Raw genomic sequence first — 25324 nt, forward strand, 5'->3', positions numbered from 1 at the left:
CTTCAATCCCCGAGACAAAGATAAGATCTAGCGTGTGACCTACTTGATGTGTGGAAGCTGAAACAACTTGGGAGAGCCCTAGTGCCGCCATGGAGGACACTAGCCTGAGAGGAGGTTACATCTGAAGTCTCCCAGAACCAATAGTTTGGGATACTCAAGTGCCTAGGTGGATACAGCCTCCATCAGGCCAGGCAGGACATTGGCTGGTGCGTTAGGCGGACAGCACACCAGCCAAATGGCCAAGCTCTCCTCAGCATCCCACACCAGGTCCAAACAATCAATGCCAGCGATCTGTGTTTCAGGGTGTGCCAGGAGAAAGTACCACCAAATAAGCATCACCTCCCTGCCCATTAGTCCAGGACTGGTGGAGGACCAGAAAGCCAGGGGTAGGGCACAGTTGCCACAAGGCAACTGTTTCACCATTCCGTCTCGGTCACACAAGCCAGGTCTACTGCCTGTTCCACCAGATAATCCTGGAGAACCGAGATCTTATTCTTGATAGACCTGGCATTGCACAGCACCAGTGTTGGAGAAGGTTATGATTTCCTATCCCCACAGCCAGCATCTCTCAGGATGGGACGAAGGTTGGAAGGGGACCAAGCATGTCCATATCTCTGTCTCCTTCCACAAACCACCTTCTCCCACCACCAAACTTTTCATGCCCCAATAGCACCGGGATCCCTGACCCCAGTGTGGCCTTTTCCATTTGAACCTATTGGCCCAACCTGGGCTCACTAGGTTACTGGAGGCATTATACTGCATCTAAACATACTAGCTACTGTATTCTGCATTAGAAGCTCCCTTTTCGGAAGGACTAAAATGCTTGTTTCCACACATAATCTCATCTTCAAAAAACACATAGTCCCAAATGCTACGTATACTATATAAAAAGCTGTTTTCAGCTGAATGCTCAGTTGCCCTGAGCCCGCTTGCGGGGATGGCGGGATATATAGGAAGAAATAAATAAATACTTTTTTTTTTGTCAAAACCAATTTTATTATTGCAATGTATTGTAATAATATTTATAAAGAAAGCACTAAGAAAAGCACCAATGCAAAAATAATACCAATACATCACTTTTCTCCCCTTCCACCCCCTTATCCTGACCCCCGCCGGTGTTTACTTAAATTTCTAAAAATGCAAGGTAATACCTCTTAAAAAAACCTTATATTCTAACCTCTTAACCTTTATAAAAGATACTAGTAATACTAGTAATCCAATAAAAACAAAAACAAAAAACAAAAAAAAGATATTCATTTCTTTATAGCTATTACTATAGTCCACTATTCCACAAAACTTCAACTGTTTTCAAACATCACTAACTGTCCCTTTACTTTCCAATGTTTTTCAACATATAATTGAAATTTCTCCCACTCCATTTTGAACTTCTCCAAACCATAGTCTTTTAAGATTCTTGTAAGTTTGTCCATTTCACTCCAAGACATAACTTTTTAAAATCCAGTCCCATATTTCTGGTATTTTATCTTGCTTCCACAGCTGTGCATACAATATCCTTGCAGCTGAAAGTAGATACCACACAATAGTTCTATCTGATTTCGGAAAACTTTCCATTGTAATCCCAACAAAAATACGTCTGGAGATCTCTTTACGTCATAACCTAAAATTTTTGATATTTCTTTCTGAATCATTGGCCAGTATTGTCTTGCCTTTTCACACATCCACCACATGTGGTAAAAAGAAGCTTCATGCTTTTTACATTTCCAACATCTGTCTGAAATCTGGTTACTCATTTTTGCCAGTTTCTTAGGTGTCATAAAACAATTCTCTTTAATATTATAAGATGTAGATAACTTCATAGAGTTCTTCCACAAGTGTTCCTATGACTCCATTTGTCTTTCTTTCTTTATATTAATTGCCCATTTAATCATTTGAGATTTAACTACATCTTCCGTAGACCATTTCAATAAGAGTTTATAAATTATCAAAGATTTCAGGTTTTCACAGCTGGTAACATCATTAGGGTTTGTAGAATCTTTCGGGATCAAGTGCCGTGTTCTACTGGAGAAAGTTTTTCTTCCAGACGTTTCGTTCTCAGCTGCGGAGAACATCCTCAGTGGCGTTGCAGCTGGAGCAGGCGCTCAGACCTTCTTGGCTGCTGTGCATTGAGTGGGGCCAGGGCTGCTGGAGAGCTGCTATTTGTAGGCTGGAGGGGGTGTGATGAAAGGGCAATTGGTTTGTGGATGTGCCCATTGTTTGGTGGGGCTTCCTGGAAGGGTAGTGATAAGGAAACTGGCTGTTGAATGTGACCATTGTTCTGTGTTAATTGCTGGGAAGGTTGGAAGGGGTTTGAAGATAAGGAAGATGGTTGTTGACTGTGCTGATTGTTCTGTGGAATTGTTCTGTGGAAATGTTCAGTTCTACGGACTCACATTATCATACCCACCTGAACAGAGAAGCTATTGAGATTTACAAACACCAGCAGAATTTTAACAGAAAGGAAGAAGGCATTTTCATCCACCAATCTTGGTACCCAGCTCTGCAAAACACCCTACAGACTATAAATTGCAGAAAGTCTCAGAACAACCAGCAAATTCCACAGAACAATCCAGCATAGTCAACAACCATCTTCCTTATCTTCAAACCCCTTCCAACCTTCCCAGCAATTAACACACAACAATGGTCACATTCAACAGCCAGTTTCCTTATCACTACCCTTCCAGGAAGCCCCACCAAACAATGGGCACATCCACAAACCAATTGCCCTTTCATCACACCCCCTCAAGCCTCCGCAGCTGAGAACTTTCTCCAGTAGAACACAGCACTTGATCCCAAAAGATTCTACAAACCCTAATGAGTTTATAAATTCTTGATATTTATCATTATCACCAAACAACATTCTTTCCATTTCTGTTTGTTCTTGTCTTACGCCTTCGTTTTTAATATCCTGTTCCACCAAGCTCTTAATTTGTTGCATTTGAAACCAATTGTATTTATATTCCAATTCTTCTACCATTTTAATTCAACCTTTCCACCATTTTTAACAATTATTTATATGATAACCACTTCACTTCGGAGGTATCTGAATATAATTTTATTACTTCCGTTGGCACAATCCAAAGCGGTTTTCTCTCATCCGCATATCTTTTGTATTTTGACCATATACTCAGCAAATTTCTTCTTATATAGTGATGTGAAAAAAGTCCCTCTTATTTTTTCCATAATACATATAAGCATGCCAACTAAAAATATTTCCATGACCTTCTAGTGTCAGTAGTTTTCTATTTAATAGCGTCATCCATTCTTTGATCCACACCAAACATACTGCATCGTGGTACAACTTTAAATCAGGCAATTGGAAACATCCCCTTTCTTTTGCATCAGTCAACATTTTCATTTTAATTCTTGGTTTTTTCCCAGCCCACACAAATTCTGAAATCTTCCTTTGCCATTTACTAAATTGTTGTAATCCTTCACAATTGGGATTGTCTGGAACAAAACATAATTCTTGGTAGAACATTCATTTTGATTGCAGAAATTCTACCCAGCAAAGACAAGTTCAATTCATTCCATTTTAACAAATCTCCATCAATCTTACTCCAAAGCTTCTTATAGTTATTTTTATATAGATCTATATTTTTCATAGTGATTTCCACACCCAGATATTTTATTTTTGTAACAACTTCACTATTTGTTGCATTTTGTAATTCTTTCTGTTGATTCTTTGTCATATTTTTACATAAATTTTTTTATTTTTCTTTATTTATATAAAAACCTGCCAATTCTCCATACTCTTGTATCTTGCGAAGCAGCAATGGCGTTACATATACAGGATTTTCATTAATAAACATTACATCATCAGCAAACATTCTATATTTATAGGAAAAAACTTTCAGTTTCAATCCCTCTATCTCCTTATCTTGTATTTGCATAAGCAAAATCTCTAGAGTCATGAATATCAATGGAGATAGAGGGCAACCTTGTCTCATACCTTTGCTGATTATCATTTTTTCCGTCAAATCTGCATTTATACAGAGTCTTGCTTGTTGTTCAGTATATATTGCCTTAACCATTCTTATAAAATTTTCTCCTAATCCTAATTTCTCCATCACTGCAAACAAAGTTCCAATTCACATTAGCAAAGGCCTTCTCTGCATCGGCAAAGAAAACTGCCACTTCTTTTTCAGAGTGCTTATCATAATATTCAATCACATCCATGACAATTCTAATATTGTCTCTAATTTGTCTCCTGGGAAGAAAACCTGCTTGCTCGTCTTTAATAAAATTATTCAAATGCTGTTTGAGTTTTTCAGCTAGTATCCTAGCATATATTTTGTAATCATTATTAAGTAATGAAATGGGTCTATAATTTTTTACATTTGTGGTGTCTCTATCTTCTTTCGTTATCAACGAAATTACTGCTTCCTTCCATGTATTTGGCACTTTCCCATCAGTTCTTATTATGCTGTGAGCTGCCCTGAGCCTGCCCTGGCGGGGTGGGCGGGATACAATTAAAAAGTATTATTATTATTATTATTATTATTATTATTATTATTATTATTATTATTATTATTATTATTATTATTATTATTTTCTTCATCAATTTTTGAAGTTTTGGTACTAATGTCTCTGCAAGGACATTGTAAAATGTTGCTGTAAAGCCATCTGGACCAGGTGCTTTTCCCATTTTCATTGAATTTATTGCTGCTTCAACTTCTATTTTTCCAATTGGTTCATTTAAGACCTTTTGCATATTTTCTGTTAAGGGATTTACTTGTATTTTCTTGTATTTTCATTTATTTTACTCTGCTCCACCTTTTGACTTTGGCTTGGCATAATATTTATAAAATTCCCTTTTAATTCCCACTTGGTCCACAATGTCCTTTCTACCTGACATAATTTTGTTAATATATTTATTCTCCCTTTTTTTTTCATTTGCCAAGCCAGATATTTTCCAGGTTTATTTGCTCCTTCAAAGGATTTCTGTTGCAATCTTTTAAGATTCCATTCTATTTCTTTAACAAATGTCTCAGTTGATCCTGTAATATTGTAATCTCCCTTATAATTTTCTTTTTCCCCGGTCGCTTTCTGAGTTCCTTTTCCATATTAGCAATCTCTTTTTGAATATCCAACATTTGTTTCTCTTTTGCTCTTCTGTCTTTATTGTTCAATGTAATTAAAATGCCTCTTATAACAGCTTTATACGCATCCCACACCATTTGAAATTGAATGTCCTCTTTTTTGTTTATTTGGAAGAAAGTTTTAGTTTCTTTTTCTAGAGACGCCACTATGTCTATTTTCTGTAGTAAATCTTCACTTATCCTCCACCTCCTAGTCTTTTTGGCATACTTTACCGACCACATTAGTGGATTATGATCTGCCCCCACTTTAGGAAGAATCTCTATTTTTTCATCAAAAGTCCAAGATCTTTTGTAGCCCATATCATATTAATTCTTGAGAAAGAATTATGTCTTGCCGAAAAGAAGCTAGTCACACACTTTAGGATTAAATTTCCTCCAAACGTCTTCCAAACTTTCTTGATTCACTTAGTCAAAGAAAGACTTTGGTAGTTTCCCTTCATCGTTTCTTTTCTCAGATCTGTCCAAAATATTTTAAACTATTCCATTGTCTCCCATCACCATTATTTGTTCACATATTACTTGGTCTAATTGCTGTACAATTTCTTTTTAGAAAGAGTATTTTGCCCCATTTGGGGCATACAATCCCACTAACAATGTATTTTTGTCATTTAATGACACTTCCACTGCTACATATCTTCCACCATCATCTTTAAAAACCAATTTCGGGTTAAGTTCTCGTTTTATATAAAAAAATCACACACCCTTTTTTTTCTTTAGCCAATGAAAAAAATTCCATACCCAATTGATTATTCCATAAGAATTTATAATCCATTTGTTTAATATGCACTTCTTGTAAACAAATTATACTACATTTTTGCTTCTTGATCCAATAAAATGTAGGCTTTCTTTTTTGCGGTGAGTTTAATCCATTTACATTCCAAGATATTAATTTGTAATCCATAATGATTCTTCAGTTATTCTGTATCCCCAAAGTCACCATGTTCCTCAAAAAATTTCCTCTGGTCTTGAACATTGTTAATTGAATTCCTCTTTCCTTCAAATTCAAAACTTAGACCTTCTGGTAATATCCATCGATATCTCAGTCCTTTGTACCGTAGTTTGTCAGTTAATTTCTTGTACAGTCTTCTGTCATTTATGGCCTTTCTTGGCAACTCTTTCATAATTCTTACTCTGCTTCCCTCCATTTCCATTGCTTTTTCAAATTGTTTACTTAAAAGTTTTCCTACCATGTCTCTTGATACAAATCTTACTATCACATCTCTTGGTAGCTTATTTTTTTTTTTTTTGCACACATTGAATTGACCCTACATATGTAGTCGTAGGAGTAACTAGATTGTTCAGGGTCCATCTCCAAAAACTCAGCAATGATTCCTATTATGTATGTCTTCAAATCATGTTCTTCAATCTCAGGAACTCCTCTCAGACTTACCTGGTTCTCCATTAACTTACAGTTTTGTAGAACTACTTTCTCCTGCAGTTTAGTAATCATGGAATCTTGGTCTTTTACTTTATTTTCAACCACATGCACTTTATTCAATGTTGCTTGTCAGTCTTTTCGGAGATCTTCAATTTCTTTTTTCTGCACTTGATTTAATATCTTTCCTTAATTCTTTAATATTTTCAGTTATTAATTCTTTCATCACTTTGACCAATCTCGCCTCCATGGCTTCAAGTTGTTCATTTACTTTGGCCATCTATCTCTTCCAAAGACCCGGCCCTCAGATGAAGCTTCGGTCCCCATTTATGTTCAGACATTACTGTCCTTCCATTGTAAATATAGGCTCCAAAGTTGGTCTATAAATTAAAAATTAAAACACAGATTCTAATAGATTGGAGCATGCCCTTCCTAGCTCGATATTAATTTTTAAAGTTTTTAATTCATTCAAAATGGCGTCTGCGTTTTTTCTGGCTCCTTTTTAAAACTTTTTTCCTTTTTCTCTTTGGGCCCACCAAAATTAATTCTAATTATATAGTCCAATGTATTGCACCTTTTAATGACAATCTCTGCCGGCTCCACCAAATTTTAAAGTCCCGTTCTTTTAAAAAAAAATAATAATTTTTGACCTTCCTTTAATGGCAGCCGACATTTTTCTATGGTTAATTAGTCTTAGAGGAGTCCAGGAAGATAGAAACTTGCCCTTCTTTCAATGGTTCCTTCCTGCTTTTCTTGCCACGAAGTCCCGTTCTCTATGATCAGGTATTCTCGCGATATTATTTATTACGCCACTTCCTGTGACGTCTTCCAGTGCAGCAACTCTGTGATGATGGGTTTTTTTGCAGAAACCACAGGTATTCCAAACATGTTGTTTTTTTGACTTTTAACTTGACTTCTTAAATTCCAATAGTCCCAGAATTACCCCCTTCCCTTCTTAACTTTAGAAAGTTGTAGTTAATTCCAGATTTTAGTCCTTATTTCCAAAATAGCTTAATTTAGTCCCGGAGTGATAGATAACAATCTTCTTACCTTGGGATCCACCATCCTTACTGAAGATAAATAATAGATATTAAAATAGTCCAAAGAAGGCTTGAATCATGATAAGTTTAAGTCAATTTAATGACTACGGAAACCTCTGTAGACGCTGGAATGCAATCCTTCACTGGGGATCCTTCAAAGCCTCAGAGGAGCCCCACAGGAACTCCTCATCAGCCAAAGTAAATCTCATCAGAATTTCCAAAGCATGTCTTAGCCTTTTCCCTGGCTGAGAAAAGTAGGCAGCAGGAGTTGAAGTCACCTTCTCTGCCCAAAACAAAGGCTCTGGTCTGCTCCTCTTTTGGAGAAGCGTCCCAACTCTCCATGATCCAACCACGGAAGTCATGAATAAATAAATATTTCTGATGTTAATGATAGCACATAGTATCTTGAAACCCCGCTCTAATCAGTTCACTATCACTCCTCATTGGGGCTGCTGCTATATAGTTATAAACAATACACAAAGCAAATGGCAGCAAATTCAGCTAAGCATATCTAACAGGAATCAGAGAAAGCCTTTCACTTTCAACCTCTCAAATATTTGGGTTTTGGCTTAACTTCCAATTTTAAACTTAATTACAGATTCCACACACTGTGGACTAGATAGATGGAAAGGAAATTTGTGAATTCCATTTCTTCTTTCAGGGCCTGCATTATGCCAGACCTTCTGTGCTTTCATTGTATCTGAAATAGTATAACAATAATAACTGTGTGCCGTCAAGTTACAGCCAACTCATGGCAACCCCAGGACCATGGGGTTTTCAAGGCAACAGATGAGCAGAGGTGGTTTGCCACTGCCCTCCTCTGCATAGCAAACCCAATCTGTCTGGTGGTTTCCCATCCAGTTCTAACCATGGCCAACCTCACTTAACTTCCAAGGCCTGATGAGATTGGGCTACTCGGGGTTATTCAGACTGCTGGGATAGCATAAGTTATTAAAAATCTGAATAGCAGCACTGTCTAAATTTCTCAGAGGATGCTGTGCACCACACTGTTTCACAGTGACACAACACACATGTAAAAGGCAGTCCACTCAAGTCAATTCACAGGCCACATGGGCAGTGTAGTCTATGAATACCAACTACTTAAACAAATTGTACTAAGTTTCGGTCTCAATACCATATTTTGCTACCGTTCACATAAATCCAAACTGCACACTGTCTTGCAGCTACATCCAGTAATAGTCCATTGGTCCTTTCTATTCCACAAAGGGTTCTAGAGGACAGGGACACAGGGAAAGAGTTGCTTAACCCTTGCAAGCTGTTTTAACTGTCACCTGATAACAGAAACATGCTTTCAAGGTAAGCACTGGTCTGGAACATTGTGAAGAATAAAACCAGTTTAAACAGCTAATGAGCATACATACTTTATTATTACAGTCAATGACCAGTACAGTCCAAACAAACAGGACAAGTTATCAGCTTGATCAAGTCGCCAGTTTTAAATATCTAGATGTAACCCTGCAAGCCTAGGGTTCCAGAACAATTCATTGATTTGGTAGCAGATGTAGGGGAGAAAACAGCTAACAATTTTGAAATTGTACTGGTTATATAAGGGGGGCACTACGTTCCAGCCACTCTCAAATTGTTCAAAGCAAAATCGCTGGCCCCGTTGTTATATGGAACATTTCTGGGGCCACCGTCTTCTGCATTATCTCCACTTGAAAGAGTACAATTTAAATTTCTTAGAGCCATACTACAAGTGCCAAAATGTATGACAAACTCATGGGTTAGGCTAAAAACAGGAATGATTCGGGTGGAGGCCAGAATTTGTATTCTATTGATTTTTAATTGGTTGACTGTGAACATAAATCCCCAATATTTGTTGCCTCTAGTATTCCAAGATCAGTTTTAATCTAGATGGAAAAAGGAAGTCTCGAAAACTATAAAAAATTTAGATCTATCTTGGTCACGCACTGGGGTGCGGGCAAGGGAATAGTCTGAGCGTATTCTGCGTCAGAGCCAGGGGAGCGTTGCAGGAACCAAAAGCTTCAGTTTAAATCACAGTCTGAAAGCAAGGTCATTCAAGCCAGGAGTCTGGTAACTGGGGGAAGCAGAGCAGGAACAGTCGTTGCTTCCACAGAGCATGTTGTCTGAAGCAGAAAGCTTATACAGTTTCCAATTAGCCAGCAGTGGGGCCCAGCTTGGTAAAACTCTGCTAAAACTCAGGACTGATAGATCAACTTGCCCTTAGTCTAGCCTCTTTCCTTCTTATCTCTAAGTCATGCTGAAGTCTCTCCCTGACACGTACAGCGTGAGGTGGAGAGCTGGAAGGTATCCCTGCCTCATCAGCTGAAGCGCCAGCTGGCGGCAATAAATCAATTACGCAGTGAGAGGGCCCGCTATCAACTCTGCTGAGTCTGTTAGCCCCTCGCAGAGCCACAACAATCTCCCAAGGACCTTTTAGACCCTGGGTTAGAGAGGGCTAAATCATTAATCAAACAGAGAGTGATACATAATAAAAGGCAAATAGACAGCCTCAGATCTCCAGACTATATATCATCTACAAACAAAAGATATATTGCTATGTCTGCCAGATATTTATACTTCCTTGAATCTCATAACACCAGAAGGGCATTCACACCAGCTAATGAACTAATTATACACTGGGAGTAAAGCATGACCCTTAATCTCTCTATCATGTACCTGTGACCACTAATTTATACTGAGGCATTAAACAGATCAATATGAGACATAATCAAAAATATTCACTTAAAAGTTATTTTTATAAAACTATTTGTATACACTAATATGTAATTTACTATTCTTTCCTTAACAGCTTAATTCAACCTACAACTTGCAAGATTATACTTACCTCCAGATCCCAATTGCTTGTAGAATCTGTATTCCAAGTGCAGCTGTGGTGCCCTAGACTTCATTGGCTCCTGAAAAATAGTTGTTGTACTAGTGTTTAGTAAATCACTGAACAGAACTAGACAGTGAAAACGATGCTTACAGCTTCGTTTTTGCTTCCCATAAAATCAAACAACAAATCTGATTTTCTAGAATCTGTTTATCTGTAAGACAGATAATATAGCAACACTAGCATGGACCACAACACTCAGAGGAAGAAATATCATCCCCTTTTTTGCCCACTTACTTATAGAGCTGCCACTTCTGTTGGCTCAACTCAAGCAGCAGCAGTATCTTGGACTTCTGCTCTTCCCATAGAAATACATGAAAAAACTTGCAGGGGAGAGTTAATCTAACTCACCCGCCCCTATTGCTGCACTGCCTTCTTCCCCAAATGTCAACAGACACTTTGTTCTCTCCTCCTTTCCCTACACTCTGCCTGCTTGCCCACCTACTCTTCCTGCTGCTGTCCACTTACTGCCCCTCCCCTCCTCTCTGCCTGCTTGCCTGTTCCTCTCCCCACCACCCTGCCTGCCCACCTGTCATCACTCTCTCTGCCCACCACTCACCCAATCGCCTCTCTGCCTGTCCTCACAATTGCTCTGATCCCCTTGCCACTTTGCAGAATTTGGGAGGAGAAATAATGACTCTCACTCTCCCCCTTCTCCACCCACCTGTAGTTCTGCTGTCTGTTTATCTGGCTCATGTAGTGTCATGTCAGCTCTCACCCCCTCCACCTTCCACTTGTGCTGGGTTGACAGAGAAGTGTTGCCTGCTCAAGTGCATATATCACTTCTTTGTCTGAGGAGATTTAACCCCTATACACACTTCCAAAAAATGTTTCTGATTTTTCTGCAAACTCTTATGTTTGCTAAAATATCTCTGTTCTCTCTATATGTCCCTAATCAGCAGATTTAAGTATCTGCAGATGGGGTCGTGTTGAAAATAATATACATTGACAAGTGACCTACAAACAGGGCATCTCATTTTCCTCTGTATATCCTCCCCCACTATTTCCTCTTTCCTTTCTCCTGGCAGACCCTGGATCCTCTCTTTTTTCTTCTTCTTCAGTCTCTCCTTCGTATCCAGCAGCCAATCTATCTTTTATCTACCACCAATCCTCAGCTATATTTATTACTTTATTTTATTACTTTATTTATTTATACCTCACCTTCCTCTCCAATAGGGACCCAGAGCAGCTTACATTATTCTCCTGTCCTCTATTTTATCCTCCCAACACCCCTATGAAGTAGGCTAATCTAGGTGTGTGTGACTGGTCCACGGTCCCCTACTGAGTTTTACAGAACTGAGTAGAATTCTAATCTGGGTTGTCTAGATCCTCATCTAAAACTCCTGATCACTATGCCACACTGGCTCATGGGTGGTGACAACAAGTGAAAAGCTGCAAGGCCTGCTAGTGGTTTCTTGCCCCATAAGGCCTCCTTCAAAAGCCAATACAACTCTGGAAAAGGCCCTACTCCCCTCCCATCTTTTACTGACAGAAACCAATATTGAAGGCTGTCAATATTGTTATGGTTGCCTAACAGCCCCCCCACAAAGTGCTATTTCTATTATTATTTCTATTATTTGAGGAAAGGATTATCTCACACATACAAAAATTCTAGATTTCAGATTTTTCTGCAAAACTGGGGCTTTTCTCAGATTTGTGGAAAGATCAGCCTTGTTTGTTCATGAGTCTCTACAGATGGAGCCATATTGGAAATTAGATACACTGATATACACCTCATCTCATTCAATATTTCAGTATTAATATTTCATTGTGTGCATATGTCAACTTATTTATACATCTCCAATAAATACATTTCATTTTTTGCTTATTACCATCTACAAATCAAACTGAATACTAACAACAAATAAATAAACCCCTTCCTCTTTATCTTATTTCCTTTCTTTACCCGATTTCACCCTAACCCCGTACCACTTTTCCTAATTCTTATTCTAATCTCATTTATACTCTATACTCATCATCTCATTTATACTCATTCATTCTGAATGCATTCTTTCAAAACTGCTGTTTCAGTAGTTTTCTTTCTTATAAAAATATCATTATGATTCCAAATATATACATATTTTTTGTAAGTATCATTTAGATTATAGGGTCAAAAAGAGTCTGAAGGGACACTAACCACCCAGAGGCAGATGGTCATGTATTGGTACAACCACATGCATCTACTTAACAGCTTTAACAGGCTCTGCTCCAAGTTATGTAATCCTCCATACTTGTTACAGTTATCCTCCCCTAACGCAAATAACTGTCTCACCTAATATAAACAGGATCTCAGTTAAATAACAAAAATAAACTCAGTATGCAATACTGGTCTTGTTCTTCAGTCTTCTGAAACACAGAAAGGAAGGATACACTAATTGCTATTTTTGCTGGAGCAACTGCACACCAACCTTCTTTCCCCAGTCTTCCTGAACCACTGTGTTTCTCACGAATAAAAGTATCCCATGACCTCACCATGGGGTAAGAGGAAGGCAATGTGTTCCTCCACAGAAGACACCTTGATGAACAATGGTTACAGGTAAGTGCAACACTGTTTTCATCTTCAGTCTTCCGTGCAGTCCCACATTGGGAGACTATGGAGCTTATTATCTTGGCAGTAGGGTGAGCTTCAATGGAACAAGGAGTACAGTGCTGCTCTGCCAACCACTGAGTCTCTTCTCACATTAACATCCACAGAGTTTGATTCCCCATTCCTCCACATGTAGCCAGCTGGGTGACCTTGGATCAGTCAAAGCTCTCTCAGTCCCAGCTACCTCAAAGGCAGTCTGTTGTGGGGAGAGGAAGGTAAGGTGATTGTAAGCCACTCTGAGACTCCTTTGGGTAGTGAAGGGGGGTATAAAAATTAACTCTCCTTCTGCATATCTCAACTGAATTACAGAGACTATTCACCTGGAAATGGTTTGCACTAAAGCTGGTTTCCCCTTTGAATTACCAAAGTAGCATACCAAAAAAAAAGATGTGGGGACTGCAAAAAACCTCTCATTCTGTCTTGGTAAAATAATACAGATCTCTTAACATCTAAGCAGTATAGAGTTCTTTCTGCGTCTGAAGTGGAAAAATCACCAGAAGAACAATTTCTTGTGCCAGATGGAAATGAGAAACTACCTTGGATAGAAAATGTAAGCTGGGCCTCAGCACCACATGACTTGTCTGAAAGTTAATAAATGGATGGTCTGCTCTCAAGACTGCCAGTCCCCCTACTCTTCTGACTGACCTAACTACTACCAAAAACACAACCTTGAAAGACAGGAATCACAAACTGCATGACCCAAGAGGATTGAATGAGGCTAGTATGAGCTAAAACAGGACAACTGACAAGGATCACTTCAATACAATAGGGGCTTGTGGTGGGAACAAATGAAACGACCTCAAAAAACTTTTAGATGCTGGGTGTAAAAAAAGTGTCCTGTCTTGAATCTTCACATGGTAAGCACAAAAACACTAGCCAAGTATCTTCAGGGAAAACGTTACCAAGCCAGACTCTGAGAGACATCAAGTAGTCAAATACTAGGGCAAGGAAACAAGTCTTAGCAGAAAGTTCTTACGTTTTTGCCCAGGTAGAGAAATGAACCCATTTACTCCTGTAGGATCATCTAGTAGAGGGGCCTTCAGCATTAAGCTGATGGTGACTTAGTCAGCAAACCTGAACTGGGATCGCTCAGCAGTAAAGAATCATAGGGCCCATGTGGAGTAGGTCCATCGTGGAGGAGAGGAGGATATAGAGGTGTAATGTACTGGGGTCGGCACAGTAAGAGACCAGAGTCGGAGAGTGATTTCAGCAAGCTTTACTTCAGGAACACACACACAACACACTGAGCTCTGTTCAAACTTCCCACTCCTTTATACAATTCTTGCCCCCTTCTAATTGGTCCTTAACTATCTACATGGATTGGTTATTTACAGGGCCCTAAGGGCCTATCAGGGTACAGTATGAGCCTGGATGTTGATTGGCTACTTATGTTTCAATCCTTCCCCTGATTGGGCACGCTTAGGCCTTCTCTGGAACCCTGGTGTGGAGTTCAAGCTCTGGCTTGTTCGGCTTCCCTCCAAAAGTAACAGTTCCCTCCAAAAGTAACAGTTCTCCCATTTGAGCCTAGGACACAACACCCCTCCCCCCATAGTTCCAGCTATCAGGTGACATAGTCCTGGAGATATGCCGGAGGGCGGCGGTCTCGTGTCGAGCGTCGGAGCTCCGAGGGGACTGGGCGTTCCGACTCGGTTGGTGGTTCCGCGGCTGCAGAGCTGGGGACATCTGGGACGGCGGCCCCGGGAGACCTGGGTTCAGCTGCGCGGTCGGGGGTCTCCTCCTGCTGGGCCGAAGCGGGCTCCACGGAACCCTGTTCTGTGTCAGGCTCTCGGGGACATACGTTGTCCGGATCTGGAGCCTCCGACCTTGGCTCCCCGGCAGGCAGGCGACATCGGAGTTGGTCGATGTGTCGCCTCAGGAGATGTCCACCCTCCAAGGTCACTGCATAGGAGACCGGTCTGGTGACGTGGTCCACCTTTCCAGGGAGCCAGGCGGGGCCAGTGGTGGCATAGTCCCGTGCCCACACTGTCTAACCTGGATAGAACCCTCTGGGGACTTTAAGGTGTTCCGGCGCCGGTCGCCTGTCTGGGGCTCGGTCAGGGTGCAGCTTGTCCAGCAGGGTGCTGATGTGGTGGCCCATGAGGAGTTCTGCTGGACTGCGACCTGTGGAGGCGGTGGGTGTGGTCCGGTAGGCCATTAGGAAATACGCCATGTCTTTTGGCCAGTCTGAGGGGCCCAGACGGTTCAAGGCCTCTTTTGCCGTGCGCAACATCCGCTCTGCCTGGCCGTTGGTGGCTGGATGAAACGGGGCAGAGCGAATGTGCCTGATGAGGTTCCTGGCCAAGAAGTCCTGGAACACTGCGGACGTGAATGCTGTGCCGTTGTCGGTGACGATGGTCTCCGGCAAACCGTGGGTTGCAAAGATAGTCCTCAGAGCGCTGATGGTCGCCTGCGATGATAGCGAGGGCACCTGGACCACCTCCAACCACTTGGAGTATGAATCCACTAGTATGAGTAGAGTCCGCCCATGGAAGGGGCCAGCAAAGTCCATATGCAGTCTTGACCAGGGGGTTTTGGTGGATTCCCATGATTGCACTGGGCCACGTGGGGGGTCAAGCCTTGACACCTGGCACGTCAGGCACCTTTTAACCCAAGCCTCAATTTCTGCATCGAGGCCGGGCCACAAGACATAGCTGCGTGCGAGAGCCTTCATGCGGACTATGCCCGGGTGTGCCTCGTGCAGGGTTCTCAGCACTTGGTCTTGCAAGGGTTTGGGGATGACGACTCTGTTGCCCCATAGTAGGCAGCCTTTGTGGGTGGAAAGTTCGTCTTTCCGGGCTGCAAACGGAGTAAATTCCGGCCCAGTCGAGCCCTTGGGCCACCCCCTCCCCACCCAGTCCAAGACACGGGAGAGGACTGGATCACGAGCAGAGCGGGCAGCAACGTCGTGGGCGAGCAATGGCCTGTCTGGAAGCATGTCCATCAGTAGGATCTGATGAACCGGGGCTGGATCGGGATCCACATCAGGCAAGGGCAAGAGGCTCAAGGCGTCAGCATGGCCCATTGCCTTGCCCGGGCGATGCACTAGGGTGTAAGTGTAGCCGGCTAGAAAAATGGACAAACGGAGGACCCGTGGGGACAACACCTGAGGGGTCTGCCGGTCCGATGCAAAGAGGCCCAAGAGGGGTTTGTGGTCCGTATAGAGGGTAAAGGGCCGGCCGCAGATGTAATCATGAAATTTTTTTACGCCGGCAACAACTGCCAACCCTTCTTTGTCGATTTGGGTGTAGTTCCGCTCCACCGACGAGCGGGTCCGCGAGTAGTACGCAATAGGGACTTCGGTCCAAATGGGAGTCGGTGGCCCAGAACTGCCCCCACACCATAAGGGGATGCTTCGCATGCAAGGACCAAGGGCAGGGTCTCGTCAAAATGGGCAAGGACGGAGTTGGACATCAGGATGCCCTTGATATCCTGGAAGGCTTTAGCGTGCTGGCGGCCCCACGCCCAGGGTCGGTTCTTGTCTAGAAGCCGGTGCAGGGGTTCGGCCACCGCTGCCTTGTGGGGGAGAAAAGCATGATAAAAGTTTAGGAGGCCGAGGAAGACCTGGAGTTCTTGCTTGTTGGTGGGCGCTGGGGCATCTCTGCTGGCACGCAGCTTGGCGTCGGAGGGGTGGACCCCCTGGGCATCGATGGAGAACCCCAGGAATTCCACCCGATCCACACCCAGGAGGCACTTCTCCCGTTTGACCTTGAGGCCGGCTGTTTCAAAACGTTGTAGGACTCCTCTAAGGCGGGCGGCGAATTCTTCAGGCAAGGCTGCCGCGATCAGCACATCATCGAAGAATGGAGTGACTCCGGGAAGTCCTTTTAAAAGGGAGTCCATTAGTTCCTGGAACAACCCCGGAGCCACACTCATGCCAAATTGCAACCGCTTTACTCTAAAGGCCCCCCGGTGGGTCACAATTGTTTGGGCGTTGGCCGTGGCCTCATCCACCGGCAGCTGTTGGTAAGCTTGGGCCAAGTCCAACTTGCCGAAAATTTTTGCGCCGGTTAGGGTGGCTAGAACATGGCTGACGATGGGCACAGGGTATGCGTGGGCCTGAAGAGCCTTGTTGAGGGTGCACTTATAGTCTGCACAAATCCGCACTTCCCCACTGGGCTTGACTGGAGTCACGATGGGAGTTTCCCAGGTTGCGTGGGTGACAGGCTCTAGTATTCCCTGTGCAATCAGTTTATCCAGTTCCTCCTCAATTTTAGGCTTGAGCGCGAATGGAACTCGCTGCGCTTTAAGCCTAATAGGCCGCACTGTGGGGTCGAGATGTAGTGAAACGGGGGGACCCGTGTAGCAGCCCAAGGTGCCATCGAAGACAGCCAGGAACTCTTCGCAAACCTTGTTAAAATCCACTCCGACAGTCTTACTGACCCCCCCTGATCTCTAGTCCCAGGGGCTTGAACCAGTCGAGACCCAAAAGGTTTGTAAGGTGGTTCTTGACCACTAGCACTTGTAGCTGGCCCTTGAACCCCTTGTATTGGACTGGGACCGGGTCCACTCCCAAGATAGGCACCTTATTCTTCTGGAAGTCCACTAAGGTAAACCCCGGGTCCCTGAGGCGAGGCCTCAGCCTGGTGGGAATTTTTAAAATGTCTCTGTCGCTATAATAGATGATGCTGACCCAGAGTCCACCTCCATTTGGCAGGGCACCCCCCCCCCCGATCCCTACATTGACCCGGATTTTGGAGGGCCTGACTGGCGAGGATAGGTACTGTACCGGTATCGTGGGCGTGGAGAGCATCGATTTCGAAGTCTGGCTGGCCTTCGGAGTGCGCAGATCTTTGTGGGACGCGTGCTCGGGATTTGGATCTGCAGGCGTAGGCGATGTGGCCTTCCTTGTTGCAGAGTCGACAGGTGGCATTCCAGAATCGGCAGGTCTTCCGTTCGTGCTGGCCCCCGCAACTTGCACATGCAGGTGGTGTCTTGTGTCTCATGCCTTGTGGGACGTGGGTGGTCTTCCTTCCTGCTGAACGATAGCCGCTTTGTAGAGCTCTGTCCTCATCCGAGTCCTCAGTAGATGGTTCAGGGTTGATCTGGTGTGCCGCAGCCTGTCTTGTCGGCCGTGGCTCTGCTGATCTGCCCTTCTCCCAGCTGGTGGCCACGTCAATTGCCTTTGTTAGGTCGCAATCGGAGAGGGACAGGAGTTTCCGCACTAGTTTTTCGTCCCTCAAGCCCCATACAAACTGGTCGAGAAGGGCTTCGTTGAGGTCTGCGAAACTGCATCGGCTTGCCACCCAGCGCAGGCTTGTTAAGAACCCCATGGCAGTTTCGCCTGCCTTCTGTGTCCTTTGTCGGAAGTCCCAGTGCCGGGTGAGCTTGGTTGGCTGGGGCTGGAAATACTTCTCCAGAGCGCTGATGATGTCGTCCACTGGCGTCTCTGAGAGCTTCCTGTGTTGGAGAAGAGCCCTGGCTAAGTCCACAGTCTCCGTGCCACTCGTACTGATAAGCAGAGCTCTCTGCATGGTAGTCTCTGTAAGCTTCCGGAAGGTCAGGTATGACTGGAAGCCTTCGACCCACGAGTCCCACAGCTCGGGGTGATCGATGCTAAAGGGCTGTAGGAGGTTGGCTGGAGCCTCCATTCTTGGCAGCGCGTCTGGGTGGCTTGCGAGCTGGGGTGTGCGCAGAGCGGAGGTGCGGACCCAGATGGCTTGGATTTAGCCGCCTTTCCATGTTCCTGGTTCTGTTGCTGGTTCTTACTGGCATCCCATCCTCGTCGCCAGTGTAATGTACTGGGGTCGGCGCAGTAAGAGACCAGAGTCGGAGAGTGATTTCAGCAAGCTTTACTTCAGGAACACACACACAACACACTGAGCTCTGTTCAAACTTCCCGCTCCTTTATACAATTCTTGCCCCCTTCTGATTGGTCCTTAACTATCTACATGGATTGGCTATTTACAGGGCCCTAAGGGCCTATCAGGGTACAGTATGAGCCTGGATGTTGATTGGCTATTTATGTTTCAATCCTTCCCCTGATTGGGCACGCTTAGGCCTTCTCTGGAACCCTGGTGTGGAGTTCAAGCTCTGGCTTGTTCGGCTTCCCTCCAAAAGTAACAGTTCTCCCATTTGAGCCTAGGACACAACAAGAGGCCACTGGACATTGGAAGGAGAACCTGAAACTAGACTTGTCTCAGCCAAAAGAGAGTAATCAGAATGCACCAAGTGCGCTCTTCCCCAATTTTGGTTAGCACTCAGTGGATACGTGGGAACAGGGGGAAAGCGAGTCTGTCCATTGGATCTAAAAATAGAGAGGCAGTTGCTGCCTGCCCTGGAACACAATATCGGGGCCTTTATATTGGCATATATCACAAACAGGTCCATTTTAGGGAACGACCCTTGGCACTTACCGTGAGGGGTCCTTCTCCTAGGAGGAAAGGAGGACATCTTGGGTGCTTTCCCACCGTCCAATCAGGGAGGCAGGAATCAAAACTTCCTCTTCCTGTGGCTGTGGGGAACCACCCATCTTCAGTTCGGGTGACTCCGAGCAGCAGTATAACGTTAACTGTATCTACAAAAATAAAAACTTCTAACAAGTGAAACAACAACAACTATTAGTCTGTCGGTGCCCATAAAGGAGATGGGCGATCGACGAAGGTATAAACTTTATTGATAGGAAAAGTAGGGAACAGGCTCGAAGGCCATCAAATGTTGGTAGAGATGTAGTTAGGTACAGTGGAGAATTCAGCTGCCCGAGGTAGGGCGATAGATGGGAGGGCAAGATGTCCTCCTTTCCTCCTAGGAGAAGGACCCCTCACGGTAAGTGCCAAGGGTCGTTCTCCCTAGGAGGCGGAGGACATCTTGGGTGCTCCTAGAGCAGTAGGTTACTTAGGGAGGGATCGCCCTACTCAGGCAGTACATGCTGTAAGATTCGTCTACCGAAGGCCGCATCCGCCGACGCGTAAGAGTTCAGCTTGTAGTGTTGAACGAAGGTGGAGATTGACGACCACGTAGCTGCCTTACACACTTCCTCGACTGAGGCGTTCCTGCTGAAGGCTGCGTTGGCGGCTGCGCTTCTGGTCGAGTGTGCTGTGATCCCAGGCGGAACCTCGAGGTGCAAGGCCTTGTAGGCCTCCGCTATGCACTGCTTAATGGCATGACTAATGGCCGACTTGGACATCTTTTGCCCCAATCTGGGTGCAGAGATATTGATGAACATAGAGTCTGACTTACGTAGTGACTCTGTTCTAATCAGGTAGACTTTGATCGCCCTGTGCACGTCCAGGGTGTGCCAGGTTCGTTCCTTGGGGTGTCTGGGATCCGGACAAAAGGATGGTAGGTTGATCTCTTGATTTTGGTGGAATCTGGATGACACCTTTGGTTGGAAGGTAGGATCCGGGTAGAGTACGACTTTGTCCTTGTGGAACACGCATAGCTCCTTCCTAGCAGATAGAGCTCCTAACTCGGAGACCCTTCTGGCCGATGTTATTGCCACCAGGAAAATCGTCTTCATGCGAAGCATCTTTAAGGGCACTTGCATGAGCGGTTCGAAGGGTGGACCTGTTAGGGCGGTCAGCACTGGGTTCAGCCTCCAGGTCGGGAACCGATGGGTCTGCGGTGGGGAGCTTAAGGAAGCCCCTCTAAGGAACCGTCGGATGTGAGGGTGAGACGACAGGGATACACCATCCACCTGCTGAAGTACTGATGACAGTGCCGCGATCTGGCGTTTGAGGGTGGCTGGCTTCAGGCCGGACTGTAGCCCATCCTGAAGGAATTGTAGCACCCTGGGAACAGTAGGGTGTAATGGATCCACACTCTTTCTCCGGCACCACCTGTGGAAGGCTTTCCAAGACATGTTGTAGATCCGCGTCGTGGATTCCTTTCTGGATGCTAAGATGGTATTCGTCACTTCGCTGGTGTACCCTAGGTCTAGTAGCGATCTCCTCTCAACCTCCACGCGGTCAATCTCAGCCATTCTGGGCGGGGGTGCCACCCTGGTCCCTGCAGCAGCATGTCCGGCCCGGTTGGTAGGTGGAGGGGTTGCTCCGCCGACATCTGCTGGATTGAAGAGAACCAGGGACGCCGAGGCCACCAGGGCGCAACTAAGATGACTTCTGCCCCCAGCGACCTGATCCTTCTGAGAACTTTTGGGATGACCGGGATTGGCGGGAAGGCATACAGGAGACCTTGAGGCCACGGGGATGTTAGGGCGTCTGTGGCCTCCGCCTGACTGTGAAAGTACCTTGTGAAGAACCGGGGCAGCTGGTGATTCTGTGGAGATGCGAAGAGGTCCAGGGTTGGCGGGCCGAAGTGATCCACTATCTGTAGGAATATAGTCCTGTTGAGAGACCACTCCCCTGCCTGGATGCTCTCTCGACTGAGCCAGTCCGCCTGCACGTTGTGCGCCCCCTTGATGTGTTCTGCTCTTATTGACTTTAGATGAAGTTCTGCCCAGCCGAACAGTTTTCCGGCCTCCCTGTAGAGGGAGCTGGACCTGGACCCCCCTTGATTGTTTAAGTAGGCCTTCGCTGCTATGTTGTCCGTTCGCACTAGGACGTGTTGGCCTGAGACCTGGTCCTGGGAGTGTAGGAGGGCTAGGCGAACTGCCCGAAGCTCTAGTAGGTTGATTGGGAGGTTCGATTCCCTGGTCGACCACTGGCCCTGTGTTGGGATCTCGTTGAGGGTTGCCCCCCAACCGGAGAGTCCCACCTGGAGACAGGCAACCTTACAAAAAACAAAGTAGTATGCACATCTTCCATCCAGGTATTTCTCTGGCTGGGAAGAGGCTGTCTCTGTGAGAGACTGCAATATTAAAAAAAGTTTGGTAATGAACAACTTTTGAAATTATATCTTTTTAGACCCAAAATCAGAAGATGAGAATTCAAAATAGCACAAAAAATACCTCAACTGTATTTCCACACTATTTCCACCCTCCCCCCCCTCCAGATGTGAAAGGAGGGGAAGGTTTGAACAGACAAACCAAAATTTCTTCCCTCTTGGATTAGGTGAATGCTTACCTTAACAAAGGCTAAAAACAGACACAATGGATTTGGCCAGTACTCTTATCTGACCCTGATAAGTTTTTACAAAGGAAAGGTGGAGGAGGAGAATAATGAGCTTTCTGCCTGGGTGGGACTCAAAATTGTAACTCTTTCCAGTTTCTTTAACTCAAGCTGAATTTGGCTGAGTTTAATTCAAGAGGGTCTGCATGAGATTTGCCAATCAGTACTACATTAGTTGTTGCTGCTCCTGCAGCTGGAGGTTCTACTTTCTGTACGTTCAGATTTAAATGACAAACTTGCCCATTTGAGGTTAGCTGTCTTGTGTTACTGTGACCTTTGAGAAGGAGAGGCAACACCTCTTATATTACAAACACTGAATTTGATCTTTTCTGAGGCTCTGCAAGAAAACTTTCCTAGCCAGCCATCCACTGGAAGATATTGGGACAAGTTCTGTACAAGAATGGTGGCAAACCAAAAACTGTGGTTCCTCTTGCCACTGGCTAGTTATAGGTCTATAAGAAAATGAGGCTTTCTCTCAAAGACACTGAGTTGCTTGTACCTTAAGGAGACCTGAGATAAACAAAAATTTAATTTCTCAGGGCAATGCATTTAAAATTCTATTCCTTTGCCTTAGTTGCTTATCAAATCTTTACTGCTACAGATTTCCATTGAGCAAGAGGGAGAACAATTAGCATTTCTTCCTGATGGCAGGAGTGCTGAGCATTTGCATATTTTAGCCAGTTCTATTTGGGCTAATCTGCAGGCACTCTGTACAAGCTCAGAGGCTATACCATTTAAATTTCATAGAACTGAGGAAATAAATATTTCCTGACTTTATAAGCAAGAGAGAGAAAGATGAACTTGGGAGTTTCACAGATTATCATTCAGCCAATTTGAAAGTTAAAGCTGGTCAGTTTCTTACATTTTGCTATAAATGCTTTGAATGAATAAAAACTAGTTCAATCTCTCTTTCTCAGGTACTTGATGCTGGCATCTTTAAAGGGTTAACCTAAATATATTACATCAAGCTCCCATTACCCTGCAGAGAAAACTAACTCTGCAGGCTGGAACCCTTGCTGGGATTCCAGGAGATCTCCAGGCCTCACCTGGAGAAATGGCCTGGTCTAATTGTAGTCCAAGTCATTGCTTGTATGTTTTCTTATTTAGTCAAGGGGAAAGGCGCCCTTGTTACCTTTAAACCTAATAAAGCCAGATCTCTCTGTTTTAAGAGACATTCGAGTCTAGATGTTAGATTTTCCTTTGGGTAGGGGGGGAGGTTCAGAGACAAAGGAACCTTGCCTGCCCATGCGGGACTACCATTCCCTGAGGTTCCACAGAATTCTGGCTTTCAAATTCCCCAAATGGGATGAGCTAAAGACAGAAAATTTCTGGCGTAAAGGGCTGAGGCTTGCTCATGTAGCAGTGTCTGGAGCAAGTCCTTGCTAAAGGAATACCTTGTGCCATAAGTGGGGAACTCTGCATCTTCTGCTAGTAGACCCTGGGACTGTAGATCTGCCACAGGTGCATCAGCCAGGGGAACCTGCAGTAAGTTATTAGCAAAGGCAGGTAGCTCATATAGCTTCTTAAAAGAGTTGGGAACCTGCCTGCTGGTACTTGGTTTTGCCCGTTCGGCTCTTAGCTGGCGCTCGAAGAACTCTGGAAAGGGGAAGATCCTGTCAGAGGGTCGGTGCCTGGGGGAAGAACTCTGAGTTCCCCTTGGGTATGTTCCTGGGGCTAGTCAGGGGGTTGACAACCTCCTGGTCCTCTGGCGACCCTTGGAGGTCCAGAGCAGCCAGCACTTTGGGTAAGAGGGATTGGAACTCCTCTGCCCTGAAGAAGCGTGAGGAGGGTTCTGGTACAGTCGTACCCTCTATCTCCTCATCCGATATGAGTTCGCCCTCCTCCCTTTCCCCCTGTTCTGACTCATCTGAGTGATCCCAGTACTGGGATCTCTCGCCCTCCAGGGAGTCACCGGCTATGGAGTCTCTGGTGGCCCTGTAATGGGAGCCCCGTTCCCTAGACCTTTTGGGTGCGGGGGACCCGGGAGGAGAGGGTGGGCTAGAGGGCCTTGGCCTCTTGAGGGTGGCTGCCTCAACTGCAGCTCCTACAGTCTGCCTGATTGATTCTAGGAAATCAGAAAAAACAGAGAAGGTCCCATCATGGGTACATTACCCAAGCCCGTCTGGGGCTGGAGGGTCTGCGTGGCCTCCTGCTGCGGCTGCACCTAGAAGGTGTCGAAATCTCCCGCCTGGAGGTTGGCATGGGGGGTTCCCCGCCCCTGGAGGCTGCTCAGTTGCTGGTCCCCGTCCTTCCGTGCGCGTTTGCGCTTTTCAAAATGGCCCTCGTGGCCAGGGCGGCGCTCTGAGGAGGAAGTCTCCTCTGCTGCCGAGGACGACCAGCGCCGCTTCCGCTCCGCTCGCTCCTCTTCGGATCTTCTCCCTGTTCTGCCCCTACAGGGCACGTTGCCGGCAGCCGCGGCAAGCCCCGTGGTCATGCCGGCTCCGGGAAGCGGCCTCTCGGTCCCGCGCGATGCGCAGGCAGCCGAGTCCTCGTTGGGGCAAGCGTCCTTTGCCCTGCGCGCCATCTGTTCCGCGCCGCGGCTTGAGTGCAGCCCGAGCCGCCGGCGCGCTCTTCGGGGGGGGGGGGGGATTCGAGAATCCCCAGGAGCAGAGAAGCCAAGAAGCAAAGAAGCAAGGAAGAAGTATTGGCAGGTGAATAAGGATCCAAGGAAGCAGTAGAGAAAGCTTGGTAAGATGAATAGAAGGAAGGAGGAAGAAAGATCTTTTTTTTTTTTTTTTGAAAGGAAAGGCACTTAAAGGGATAGGACCTATCCTAAGCACATGCTCTCCCTGTCGAGGCAGGAAAGGAACTGAAGATGGGTGGTTCCCCACAGCCACAGGAAGAGGAAGTTTTGATTCCTGCCTCCCTGATTGGACGGTGGGAAAGCACCCAAGATGTCCTCCGCCTCCTAGGGAGAACCATCACTGTCAGAAAATTGAGGAAATATACTCCTCTCCAAGAGACCATTATTTCTCCAAATGCCTCAAGTTACTGCAAATGACCACTCTTGCACTGGCAGAGCTCTCCACATGCACTGTTTTGAGGGAGGAACCCTGAATTATGGCCATCTCCCAAATGATAATGGCTTCCTTGCATAGGGCCACTGAAACAGTGCCCTCTTGTCGATTTATATAGGTCGTCATCAATATTTCCTCTAAGCTGTGGGGTCTTGTGAGCAAAAATTCTACTTTGTAAGCTACTGGAATTAAAAGTTGTGAGCTACTGCATAAATTAGTTTGCTATGAAGCCATTATTCCTGAGCTAAAACAAAAATGTGTGAGCTGGAGGAAAGAAAACCATGAGCTAGCTCACAGCAACTCAGCTTAGAAGGAACAATGGT

The 25324-nt window shown here is 45.1% G+C and overlaps 1 protein-coding gene across 8 annotated transcripts in view; it reads right to left on the reverse strand.

The window, feature by feature from the left end:
* CSNK1G3 (casein kinase 1 gamma 3) overlaps window positions 1–25324 on the reverse strand; it is a 133343-nt gene that overhangs the window by 43997 nt on the left and 64022 nt on the right. For all 8 annotated transcript variants that reach the window (XM_060235537.1, XM_060235534.1, XM_060235540.1 and 5 more), the window contains one exon: window positions 10345–10414. In XM_060235537.1, the coding sequence (XP_060091520.1) occupies window positions 10345–10414 (70 nt within the window). The remainder of the gene's footprint in view (window positions 1–10344; window positions 10415–25324) is intronic.

Source organism: Heteronotia binoei, chromosome 4 (assembly GCF_032191835.1).
Source record: "Heteronotia binoei isolate CCM8104 ecotype False Entrance Well chromosome 4, APGP_CSIRO_Hbin_v1, whole genome shotgun sequence".
In the NCBI taxonomy this organism is placed as follows: Eukaryota; Metazoa; Chordata; class Lepidosauria; order Squamata; family Gekkonidae; genus Heteronotia; species Heteronotia binoei.